Source organism: Zerene cesonia, chromosome 3 (assembly GCF_012273895.1).
Source record: "Zerene cesonia ecotype Mississippi chromosome 3, Zerene_cesonia_1.1, whole genome shotgun sequence".
Lineage (NCBI taxonomy): Eukaryota > Metazoa > Arthropoda > Insecta > Lepidoptera > Pieridae > Zerene > Zerene cesonia.
The window spans coordinates 7947776-7961150 of NC_052104.1; the positions used below are offsets into that span (position 1 = coordinate 7947776).

Here is a 13375-nt window from a genome sequence, read left to right on the forward strand (position 1 = left end):
ATTTAACTATAAGCACAATTTTTAAAATTGTAAACGATAAAATATTAACTAATGAACAATGAGAAGAGGCGACATCATTGATGGACGACGACGACTCGATACATAATATGTATAAGTGTATACTGTATAATCTATGACTCGATAGGTACGTTTACTACTTACAGTGCGTTCAAACTTTATCGTAAATTATGTCGTCGGTTGATACAGTTAAGAGCTCTCCGGTAATAAACATAAAAATACAGCTCAACTTAGAAGAGGTTCACCATTTTTTAAATCAGTTAAAGAGACATGTTTTCATGTTTTCGAGATTGGATATTGGGGCATGACGATTGAAGTCTTCAAAGCAGGCTCAAGTAAAATTTAGTAAATGCTCAGTTTTTGTGTCTTGTTAGTATTTTTTTTTGTCATATTAGCAATTCGCAACAGGGTATTAAATATACACATATACGTATTACACTTGTCTTTCAATTACTGGTGAATGAAGAAGAAAGAGTTTAATAGAAAACTTATTTCTATGTTTGTCAAAACAATCTTTTTTTATATATTTTGAGATTAATTGATTGTTTTGAGAGGTTTCATGTAATTCGACTATCGTAGACTAATTTGCTGTGAACTTTTCAGTTTTCCATGGTATCTATCTTCCCTTCAACTACTGTCAGTAAATACTAAATTGAATGTTAATATGTCTACGCAGACAGTCCCAGTTCACTCTCTCTTCACCCCTTTTTTTCTTTTGACTCCGGTTTTTAAATAGTAACTGACTAGTTTTTCGTAGTTTGTTCTCAAAGTTGAAAATTATACCTATTCACCCCATTTTACGGTTCTCTCATATAGGTAGGTAAAAATTAAAAAAAATAAAATAAAAACGTTAAAATTCTGTTGTCAGTACCCAGTGTATAATCTATGATCTGTACCTGTCAGTGTCATTTGTCGCTTGTCATCAAAATAATTGTTTACATTTTTAATTTATACTTATTACATAAAAAAATTGCATTTATATGTGTCGGCACTACTTTAAATATATTTATTAAATAGGCTATGAAATCATTTTAATGAAATGTCTTTTTTTTATTTGTCACCAGTAAAAGGAACTATACCTTTTCATGTATTGGAAGTTATTGTCACAAAGAGGTTAGAGCACTTAAATACTATTTTGAGGAACACACCAATTGAATACAACGAATATGTAATCGATGGAAGTGTTTATGACAATGTTGGTCATTTTACATTATGTATAGCAGCTATTCTGGAACGAAATAATGATATAAACAACTTTTTATTGAGCACTGAAGTAGCTCTGTTCAAACGCCGTCTATACTCTCTTTCCACATCATACGATATCAGATGTTTTGCTAGAAAATTATTAAAAAACATAAGAAAACTCGACGATGTATTTGTTAGTTTTATAAAACCATTGCAAGTTGTATGTCAACACATTTATTTGAAACATATATCACAACACCTTAGTTGTGAATGTAATAAAGATTGTACATTATACCATCTAGAATTAAAATTTCTACATTGTTTAGAATTCATATCCAAAAGGAGAGTAGAACTAAATAATGGCATGGCAAAAATACCATGCAATAAATGGAAAGAATATTTAATAATGCTATTTCGTACAAATTTAAACCATAAGTTATACAATATTAAATTAAACAATATTACCTGTGATCCAAGAATAAATGAAATTGTAGCAAAAGTAAGAAACTCATGTAGAGGCAAGATTTCATCACCAAATAGTTTATCATGTCATGAAGTTGATGGTGCATCAAAAAGTTTCCCACCGTGCATGTTAAACCTGCATTTGCAGCTTAGGAAACGGCATAGACTATCCCATGAACAAAGATTCAATTATAGTCTGTTCCTGAAAGATATTGGAATGCCTGTGAATGAGTCTATAGAGTTTTGGAAGATGGAATACAGTAAGGCAGCTCATGCTCACAGCTGTTGTCATAATTGGGAACAGGATGAGAAAAAGTTCCTCTATGGTATTAGACATATGTATGGATTAGAAGGTGGAAAAAAGAGTTATTCATGTCGGAATTGTAGCCAAATACAGAACATTGAAAACTCCTGCTCGGAAGGAGGATGTCCATTTAAATCATTTGGAGATGCACAAATGCAACAACTTTTGTACTTAAATGAAAATGATTCCCTTTTGTCACAGATAAATGAACTAAAGGTTAAGCATCAATATTCAAAAGCATGTGTTTTATATTTAGAAAATAAACTCAATGATTCCATTGACTGTGATAAAGTTACATTAAATTTAACTCCAGTAACATATTTTTTGATTGCTTGTGGTAAATAAATCACGAATTCATATCTAATTGTCTTTGTTTTACCTTACCAATACATATAAAACATTAATACAACTTTATAATCAATTATACAACTATTTTATTTTTATTAGTAGGTACAATTAACAATATGATGTCAACTGTGTAAAACTTTATAAAGTGGTAGCAGGTTTCAAATACTATGGGCTGAATAATAAGCATATCTTGTTATGCATTCTAGATCATGAACTGCCTTTCATTAATTAAACTGCTGTAATTGTTTCTGTTAAATCTCTATATCTGTAATCTATAAGAAATATTGTTTGTTTCCAAAAGATAAATAAATTCATACAAGGAGGAGATTAGTGTGCCACCAGCTTTATGAAGCTTCCAAACAACCGATTTTTTCACATGACATCTGATCTAATTTGTTCTAATTTTCGTCTAATTTTAAAATTATTACGACAATTGAAGTTCTTCATATGAATATTATTATTATCAGCACAGATTTTTTCAATGAAAATAAAAACCGGTAATTTTAGAAACCCTTTTAGATTGGAATGTGACACATCTCTATAAACGTCAAAAAAAGGGAAGCTTTGGCTTGTGACTTGATTGCTTGTTTGTTAAATTATTTTTAAAAAACAAATTGAATCACAGTCAATAACTTAATTAAGAGCTACAGATTCAAGTGTTTAATAGTGCTATTGTAAATTGTGTGAACTTTTTGCCTCTTTATGGCTGGGATGTACGTTGCCTAGTTGACGAATTGACATGTACCCATGTAAGAATCCTAAATAGACTTTTGATGTCGGGGCCGTGTTTAAAAATAACATTGGATTGTCGCGACGGGTCGGGCGGCGGTGATCCTGTTTGCGCCACAAAACACAATGGCTTCTAACATTATATTTTGTATATCACTGATAGTCTCAGGTAAGAGAACATTGTTTAAATGTATTTTGGTCACTCATAAGATGTAAAAAAACATGTAAATAACTGTTTGTTTCTGCATGGTATTTACATTGAAATTTATAGATAAACATTCTGTCAAGAACTGTTTATTCATTTTGAAGTCTGAGTAAGATTAAAGATTAATAGCTCTTATCTGTAAACAAAACTTCATGAATTATCTGTTCAGGATACTTACTATATAATAATAAGTTTCCATTATTTTAAAATCAATTTTGTAAATACCAAAAATCCTGATAATTTTTAATGTTTATACAATTTTTAACATAAATTATTGCATATTGTAGCCAATAGTATATAAAGAAACTTGTATTTATTGTTTACTACGCTCTAGTATTCATTGCTGACAAAGAATGAGCAACATGATCAAATAACAAACAATGTTTGTTTCATCAATTTCAAATAATTGTCTCATGTTACAATGAATATGATTAGTTTGTATCTGTGTGAGTGAGATTTTATGTAAGATAAACGTTAAATATTATTTTAAAATGTTTCATATGCAATGTTTGTTTATGAAAGTTGGATAATTGATTGATATTTTTTTTAATAAATTAAATAGTAGTACAAGATAGTTTAAGATGGCATATTTTATTTTCTTTCACAAAGATATGTTCGACACAATTATAAATTAAGGATTGAATTCATAGAAGTAGTTACATACTGCAAACATATTTTGTCATAATAAACTAGCTATATAGCGGGTTTTGCCTGTCTCCAATCAGGATAAGAAATAAAAAACGAATTATAATATAGAATAATATTGCTTCTACATGTTTTTAAGTAAACTTTTAAAAATGGTTATGTATGTAGGTATCAATGTTTTTTTATCTACCACAGCTTCCAAATTTCACCTCTACGAAGAAAATTTGCAAAGAAACTTGATTTCACTTTTTTTAAGTCAATTTGTCCATACAGAACAATACAAGAGGATGAAAATTGTCCAACTACTGACCTATTGTAGATTTGAACATAATGCATTCTTATCACAAAGTTATTTGTTGATCATATCAATATCAATTCGATAAACTTTATATATTTTTATTAAAGTAAACAACGCCATTGTAAAATTTTCTATGCCAAAAGTTTTATTTGATTTAATTTTAATATTCTCTCTTAATTTAATTTCAACAGCATTTAGTTTCTTCCTCATTATATTAGTATAGTATATTACCAATATCTTTTTATTCCATAGGTATCCATGCAGTACCACCAAGTGAGGAAAACCTCCCACCTAGGCCTAAAGAAGGTGGTGTAACTACACGTTACTGTGAATTCTATAATAACACTTTGCCAGAACCTTGCGATAGGTCCAAAGATGCCACATGTGTGCCAACAAATATTGTGAAAGAGGAGTGTCAGCCCATAGAGGCAGATAAGAGCAATCACTGCTTCACACTATGGCAGTTTGATAATATAACAAACACAGCAACAGTAAAAGTAAAAGGGTGTTTCCTTGATACTGTAGCATGCAACGATCGAGCGTCAAACTGTCGCCTTCACAACATGAAACTTCCTCTTCTCCACTGCTGTTGTGAAGGCGATATGTGCAATGAGAACGCCACTTTCCCAGGACTTGAAGCTGGTATGCCTCTACAAACCGAGATTCCGCCCCAACGAGTGCCCGCCTCACCTCTGCCTACCGCGGAGGATGACACGAAAGCAGTCATAGCTTACACGTTGACACCGCTATTTCTCCTATTTGTTGTTCTTGTTGGTTGCTATCTGTTATATAGAAGACGTAAAGGTGGGTCTTTTGATGAGCTCGGAAATGGCGAGGCGTCGTTATCTCGTCCACCTTCAGCGAGCGCTGGGATGGAGAACGAAGGCGTGAGCTTACTGGGACAAGTGACACTCTGTGAGGTTCGGGCTAGAGGCAGATTTGGAGCTGTGTGGAGGGCGAAACTGGGCCAACGCGACGTCGCTGTCAAAGTCTTCCCCTTGCAAGACAAGCAATCGTGGCTTGCGGAGCAGGAAATATACAGGCTGCCGCGAATGGATCATCCAGATATATTGCACTATATAGGAGTTGATAAGAAGGGAGATAATTTGCAAGCGGAGTACTGGTTGATCACTGAATATCATGAAAGGGTAAGTCTTATATTATTTTTTACATTTGTCTTAATTTCATGTTGAATAAAATACATAATAATAAGTTGCCAGTTTACAAAATCTGTTAGTAAATCTTGGGAAAGAGTGATGCATTGCAGATCTGTTCCACTGATAATTAATTTTCCCCAAAAACGCATTCCCGACATCTTAAAAATGTTTCCTCTACTCTCTTCAGTAGTAGGAATAGCGTGTGTAACATAGAAATAAAATCAAAACTTTAGTTTGATATGAAATTTATGTATTAAGACATAAATTTCATATCAAACTAGCTAGCCGGCCGCGGCTATGCCCGCGTAGTCGCAGGAAACTTAGACTCGGGGTTTTTCTCGCATGTTCCCGTTCACGTGGGATTTCCGGGATAAAAACTATCCTATGTCCGTCTCCTGGGTCCAAGCTACCTCTGCACAAATTTTCAGCCAAATTGGTTAATCCGTTCTTCAGTTATAAATAGTGTAACTAACACCACTTTCTTTTATGTATATAGACTTTAAATCGTTTGTGCTGAACTAATTTCCATCACACTTTTTTAGGGCTCGCTATGCGACTATCTAAAAGCGCACACGCTTACCTGGTCGGAGGCGTGGCGTATCGCGGCGTGCGTGGCCCGCGGGCTCGCGCACCTGCACGAGGAAGGCGGCGGGAAACCGGCCATTGCGCATCGCGACTTTAAATCCAAAAATGTGCTATTGAAAGCGGATTTAAGCGCTTGCATCGCTGACTTCGGGCTGGCGCTTATTTTCGTGTCGGGACACGGGTGTGGAGACGCCCACGGGCAGGTTGGCACGCGACGGTATATGGCGCCGGAAGTGCTGGATGGGGCTATTAACTTCACTAAGGACGCGTTCTTGAGAATAGACATGTATGCGTGTGCGCTTGTGCTGTGGGAGATTGCGTCAAGGTGAGTTTTGGATACAACATAAGATCTTTTTCAAATTCAAAGTAGCTTAATTTACCAAAATTTCTCAAACATTACTTTATTCATAACTATTTTGAAACGCAAAAAATGATTTGGCTTAAAGTCAAAATCTTACAGGTAATGCCATCACATTTAAAAAATCCGCAAAAATTTAGTGATAATATCGTAATTATAATATTTATCCTTCAGATGCGAAGAGGGCGGCATTGACCCAACAGCACAGTACCGCCTACCATTAGAAGAAGAAGTAGGTTCGCATCCGGGATTAGAAGAGATGCAAGAAACGGTAGTGCAAAGGAAAATGAGACCACATATACCCCCGCAGTGGAGAGATCACCCCGTGAGTATTACCATAATGTATTATAATGTGTAGTCTGTACTAATATTATAAACTTTTATGTTTCTGACGTTTACACGAAAAAACCACTACATCGATTTCAAAAATGCTTTCACCATTAGAAAGCTGCAAATAAATTATTAATCAATATATGTACCACGGGCGAACAGCTAGTGGCCAATACACTCGCACCCTCGGACAAGACCATGGGCTTTGTTATGCGGTTGTTAGCCGTAAAAGCATAACAGACAGACTTTAAAATTTATACTGTCAGTAATGGATACAGAAAAATACCTTTCAAAATATTATATTATTTTTTATGACTTGTTTTCCTTAGCAAACTCGTTGTCATTTTTCTGTTTTTTTTTCAAAAAAATTGATAATTAGCTTCAATCATACAGTCATTTGTAACGTTATTGTTGTCACCTGTAGCTATTACAATTCAATAAAAAAAACTTTACAAATTCGGATAACTTAAAGGCTAGCTTTGATGAAAAGTTCTTTATTTTCACCTTTAATATATGATATTTACTTGCTCGTCGCAGCAAATGAAATTATCTCCGAATCTATAACAAAATCCCTGTGTAGAAATCTTATAGTCATGAAATTGGCGTTCGTTAAACTGTTCATAGTACTAATGTCAATATACAATATTTGACCTAGTTCAAGTTCTATTGTTATCCAATCGGGTTAATTCGATGCATTTAGATTGCACTATTTGAGACTATTCTAGCATAAAGATATTAGGTAACGTAACATAAAGGTCTGCAATCGACCTTACGCCTCTACAAATGTTCATGGGCGGTAGTAGCGCTTACCATCAGGCGTCCCACCAGCTGCATTGCCGGCTATGACATAAAAAAAACAACCGACATAAATATTACACATCAATTTATCTTCCTTAATAGTTTATGCCTCACCCAGCAATGGTTATTAAATAGAGTGTGTTTTTATTTTTTGTTACAAGTGGTAGAAGTACAAAATTGATGCGAACTTTTTTGTAGATTTGTCACCTGCTTGAAATTCATATAGTTTGACAATTTATTATTGGAAGCCCTAATTATGGTATTATCAGTGCAGTGCCTTATTGATGGAAGGTCCACTTGAAACAGACATTCGAATTCGAAGACTTTATAAAAGTCTATTACTTTTGTAAAATTTTTAATTTCAAATCACCCTTCCCAACGGAAACTCGTTTGTAAATTACAGCGCAGGAGGTTGACCATAACGTCTAAAAGTAGTATTAATTCCAGTGTGGAAAAGTGATGATATCAGATGACTAAACATGTAGGTATCCCGCCCACCCTGAAACTACTATTGCATGAAGACATCATGGTAATCCTGCTCGTGTGGAAAAAGTCCACTCCATAAGTTCAAAAGTCCATCAAATATCCATTGCTCTTACCGACCTTCCAGGGTCTCTCCGTGCTCTGCGACACAATGGAGGAGTGCTGGGACCACGACGCGGAAGCCCGGCTCTCGGCGTCGTGCGTCCTCGAGCGCATCGCGGCCCAGCGGCCCACGACGCATTTCACCGACACCACACCACTGCTGATACACGAGCTGAACGAGCAGAACTGCTGACCGCTGCTCAACCTTGAGGATCTGCCGCTGATCACGCTCTGATGGTGAGGTCGCGGTTGTTAAGGGGGAGGAGGAGTTAGGTGGATGTCTTAGGTGTAGGTTTCGAAGTGTGTGCGGGTAGAGGTTCGGGACAATGTTATGTGGAAGAAGGGAGAAGAGAATAGACAGTTTATTAGTTTCTCTGAAATTTTTTTACAACTTGGCGACTTTTGACGCAATTCAAATATGTACATTTAATAGAAATTATGAGTGTATTTATAATATAGATGGACATAATCGAAATGGGAAAAATGCGTTGGGGTATGTTATCCAAGCTGGTGTGGAAATCCATAAAACTTGTAGCAAGTTCTTTTTTTTTTATTTACGCATTTCTTAAGAAATCCTTCTCGTTGTTGTTTTTCAACGAACCATATAAAAAGAGATTGTCATTCTCACCTCTACTCTGCATATTTTTGAAAAGTACAAACAGTTTGGGACAGTGATACGGAGGGTACACAGTCCTTTCATACGTTGCGACTTGTCACATTGCTGATGTAGCAATAGTTATTGTCTATGATAAGAGAATATATAGAGTAAGAGTTGTTCTCGAAAATGAGAATTGATAAAATAAAAATGTCAGGCCTAAGCATTCCTGTGGCTAAACAGCAATTGAAATGTCCATTTTAACAATCCTACTAATATTATAAATGCGAAAGTTTGTAAGGACATCCTTATAGATATGTGTGCGTTTATTGCTCTTTTACGCAAAAACTACTGAACCGATTGAAATGAAATTTGGTACGTAGGCAGCTGTACAACTGTAATAACATATAGACAACTTTTTATCCCGATATTCCTACGGAATACGGACTAACGCGGGTAAAACCGCGGGGCGCAGCTAGTAACATTACAAATGCGAAAATTGTAAGGACGTGTGTGCGTTTGTTGCTCTTTCACACAAAAACTATTGAACCGATTGCAATCAAATTTGGTACGAAGGCAGCTGGACAACTGGAATAACATATACGCAACTTTTTATTCCGATATTCCTACGGGATAACGACTTAGTAACGCAGCTAGTAATTCATAATATCACAATATTATAAGTGATTATGTAACATTGGTTTAAATAAAGAACATATAATTCTTGAAAAATGAATGCTCCAATTTTGCCACAGAAATGCACTACTGGAAAGATTTTTTGTTTTCATTGAGTTCTTTAGGAATTTTTCTATGAATTATCAAAGCTGTGGTAATGTTTACACAACATTTTCATGTTAAACTGTAGGTGTGATTGTGATTTAAATTATCGTAAAAGTAAATTTTTATGTAATTAACAACATTATAAGACAAATACAAAAAAAAAAATTTTGCTATTGTGACAACAGGAAATATTTTATTTTTCATCGCAATTTTAAGACATTTTTTTTTTACATCTAGTTTGGATACAATTAAAAAACAATAGCTTAAAATTATGAAATGTTGTCAATTGCTATAAAAAGAGATTGGCCTGTAGAGTACAACTCAGAATGGATGGGATTAAATCTAGAAGTTTCTAACAACAGACGTGATCACAAAAGACATTGACAAATTATATCAACGCATTATATCTATAAAAAGTATTGTGCAAATTTATCATCTGATGTTTTTTTTTTAATATTGTGGATAAAAAGACCGTTCACAATTAAGATGAAGTGATGAAAGGGCGCGAATAATAATTTGCAATATCGTAGTAATTTTAATATCATTGCTATTGTATAAGGTGGAATCAACTATCATAGGTAAGTTTAAAGCAAGGAACAATCATTTTAATATGAAATATTTATCCACGATTGATGGAGTTGATGTAGACATAACTTTAGGGGAGGCATTATTTGAAGGGGGGAGGGGGGATAAGAAAGTAAGATAATGATGTTAAATCATATGAGAGGGTAATTTAAAAAAATCTGTCGTCTCTTTTTTCATAGTGAAATTATTTAAATATTATTTTTGTAAGTATCTTCGAATGATAATGAAATATTTTATAAAGATTTTGTCTCGTTATATACAATTTACTTTTTAACATTACAACATTTAACTTCGTTTACATATTTTATAAATATTTTCATGGTAACTTCTGCGCATTCTGAATTATCTTCTATATATATAAAATTCTCGTGTCACAGTTTTCGTTGCCATACTCCTCCGAAACGGCTTGACCGATTCCTCTGAAATTTGGTAAGCATATTGGGTAGGTCTGAGAATCGGCCAACATCTATTTTTTATCCCGATATTCCTACGGGATACGGACTTACGCGGGTGAAACCGCGGGGCGCAGCTAGTTATAGTATAACATTTTGTTAGTTTTGTGTTGTAATTATTATTACTTGTTTCGTTTTGAAAATAAAGACGTATTGTGTTTTGGGTCAATTACGTATTCAGAAATGTGATAACTGATAAATGCTGTCTGTCTAGAAACATTGAGAACAAATTTTGATTTATACATGTTATTAACGAGTTTGTATACATACCTGCAGGCTTATGAAATAAAACAATTTTATTTATTTTTAAAATTCGCAGAGTACGTACCCCAATCCACTAATGACATAAAAAGAAATAAAAAATAAAAAATTATTGATCTTTTTTTTAATAACTATCACTTTTAATAGTAATCGTGTTTGTTTGATCTGTTTCTACATTTCACTAAATCGAGAGTCCAATTTACACTTTGTAAGACTTAAGTTGCAACTATTTATAAACAATTAGCTAAATGTAAGTTTAAATTAAAATATCATAATTTATTTTTAGTTGTTGCTTTTTATGGAATTTAACGTTGGTGCCAATCATGTTGTCACGAATATTACAAGTTCTTTTTATGAAACTTATAATACATATAATATATTAAGTTTCATAAAAATTAACAAAAAAGGTTTTATAATTTTCCTTGGATATTTTCAATAGATCGAGTTTAGTAACTAGTTTTTATACTGTTACTAAACGTATTATTATTTCGCTTAGAATTACAAATTTAATAAGAAAATACGCGATATACACGAGATTTTCTTTTTAACAAGGCACGTTGAGTTCATATGTAATAATTGTATGCTTTATTATTATTTAATTGTACAGCAAAAACTAAAGGTTTTTGCTCCAGCTGTTGATTTGTTGCAGTCGAGTTTATTAATTCATCAATTGTGCTATTTATTATTGTTTAAAAATATAATAATGTTATCGCTCTTATATAGATATGTTTCGGAAATACAAATCATATGCACATTGCAGGAATTGTTACTCGTGTTATCACAATTTTGAAATATTTAACATTCTTGTTGTAAATATTTCGAACGTGGGGTTAGTAGATATAAATAATCAGCAATATATGACAATAAAGTTAATTTTCTTGCCTATTTTTCGTAACCCCAGACGAAAGACTGCATTTTACTAAAACAGCTTTCACGTACTATTCCTTAAATAGTACAACATTAAAAAATTGTCGGTAAGATGATAAATATTTGTTGCCATATACAGCCTAGTCTTGCTTAAATTTATATTTGAAATAGCAATATTTTTTAACTAGTGTCTTTGCATTTGTGCCTTTTACGTTGTGTACAAAATATGTTTATATACTCGTTGAGTTATTGCGTTTTATTAGCTAATCTGTTGTTACTTGGAGAGTTATACGCTAGATGGAATTGAGAGGCGATGTAAATGAAGAGTTTTTTATGTAGGTAACACTTATTAATGTATTTTATTAAAATTGTGTTTCACCGCGTTTTTCATGTTTCGAATCTTTCATGAATTAATACATAATTATGACAGTACTAAATGTTTCATGGCAATAATTGCCATCCTACAAAAATACCACGAAAAAAAACAGAAATTGTCTATGGCTCGTTTATTGGTAAATATTATATGTAATATAATGTTAATTTGTGCTAACCTATGCGGTCGTAAAGGTTTATTTATGACGATAATATGTAAATTTCTCCATTAACTTCCACGACGTATCTTTAAGGCACCATATATCTAAAACGAACTACAATGTGATTTGAAGCATATGTTTGTAATATATCAACACGGAAATCCAGACTATTTGGTTTCCAACGCCGTGCGCATATCACCATGAATAAATTAAGTTTTGCCAAATGTAAATAGCGTATTTGTAAGGTGTAGAAATTTCGATGTCGAATGTAGGTTGTGGATGCGCTGTTAAAGTTTTATAAACTACGTCACTGTGTTTAGGGACATGTATTGTCACAAAATGTTCCATCTAATATATTTTGTATTTAATTTACGGCCTACGTTTTCAATACAAGATTCAGAGAAGGTCGATTTCTATTAAAGATATACACTAAAGGCATGTAAGCATGTTTTTATAATTTACTCTTTCGCACTGAAACATTAATCAGTTAGAGGGTTTTGCCTACAAGCATACGCGTAATTTATAACTTTTATACATAGAAAATAAATAGAGCAAAAAAGTCTAAAAAAGCAAGCTTAGTTAAAATGACTGCGTAATTAATCTTCCCTTGGACATAAAGTTTACATTCTCTGACACTTGTATTGACATGAGAGTACACCAACCGCAAGACACGATTCCTATTTTGTAAAATATAGCTGTATATTCTGTGCTCAGTTTTATTTTTATATAATAGGGTAAGTGTCCACAACTGTAGTATTGTAAGATTTTTAGACTTTTAGACTATTCTAGCTATTAGGTATTCGAGATTCTTCGTAGTCATATGTGAGGTGTGACGTCAACGATGTTTATCATGTATTTTTATTTTTAATTAACAAACATGGATGTATGTTGAGAATTGATGTATTAAAATATATTTTCTAGACAAGTGTGTTTCTTTTTTTATCATACATTCAACATATAACATTGGGAGAGGCATTAAAAACAAACATTAAAGTATGAAAAATCTGATTTATTATCTGTATAGCAGTTCTTTTCACTGTACAAGTTGTCAGCGGGGTATGGCAACATCTCACAATCTCTGCGTTACTATCTGAACACTTTATGTACACTAAACCTTGTGAGAATCGTACGATGTGGACTCGGCGTTACCTCACTCAATTTTACACGTATTTGCGAAGGGAAAAATGAAAACGGAACGAAACTACAAACAAAAAAACCGTACTCAATGAAAACATCGAAATATTTGTGCTATATGATCAATCGTTTAAATGCATAGCGTTGGACACTTAAAACTT

At 33.3% G+C, this 13375-nt stretch overlaps 2 protein-coding genes across 2 annotated transcripts; both read left to right on the top strand.

The window, feature by feature from the left end:
- Positions 1 to 968: 968 nt before the first annotated feature.
- On the top strand, positions 969 to 2333 carry LOC119837282 (DNA primase large subunit-like). Its single transcript, XM_038362802.1, has one exon. It carries the CDS (start codon positions 1058 to 1060, stop codon positions 2312 to 2314), a length of 1257 nt encoding a protein of 418 aa, XP_038218730.1. The 5' UTR covers positions 969 to 1057; the 3' UTR covers positions 2315 to 2333.
- A 524-nt stretch (positions 2334 to 2857) lies between these two features.
- LOC119838205 (activin receptor type-2A-like) lies at positions 2858 to 8340 on the top strand. The gene is made up of 5 exons (XM_038364055.1): positions 2858 to 3215; positions 4447 to 5342; positions 5894 to 6261; positions 6469 to 6619; positions 8033 to 8340. Exons 1-5 carry the CDS (start codon positions 3173 to 3175, stop codon positions 8198 to 8200), a joined length of 1626 nt encoding a protein of 541 aa, XP_038219983.1. The 5' UTR covers positions 2858 to 3172; the 3' UTR covers positions 8201 to 8340.
- Positions 8341 to 13375: the final 5035 nt, after the last annotated feature.

Coding starts and splice junctions, on each gene's coding strand:
- LOC119837282 (XM_038362802.1), top strand. CDS start 1,058: ATGTCTTTTTTTTATTTGTCACCAGTAAAAGGAACTATACCTTTTCAT.
- LOC119838205 (XM_038364055.1), top strand. CDS start 3,173: ATGGCTTCTAACATTATATTTTGTATATCACTGATAGTCTCAG. Junction 6,262..6,468: donor CTGTGGGAGATTGCGTCAAG/GTGAGTTTTGGA, acceptor TTTATCCTTCAG/ATGCGAAGAGGGCGGCATTG. Junction 6,620..8,032: donor CGCAGTGGAGAGATCACCCC/GTGAGTATTACC, acceptor CCGACCTTCCAG/GGTCTCTCCGTGCTCTGCGA.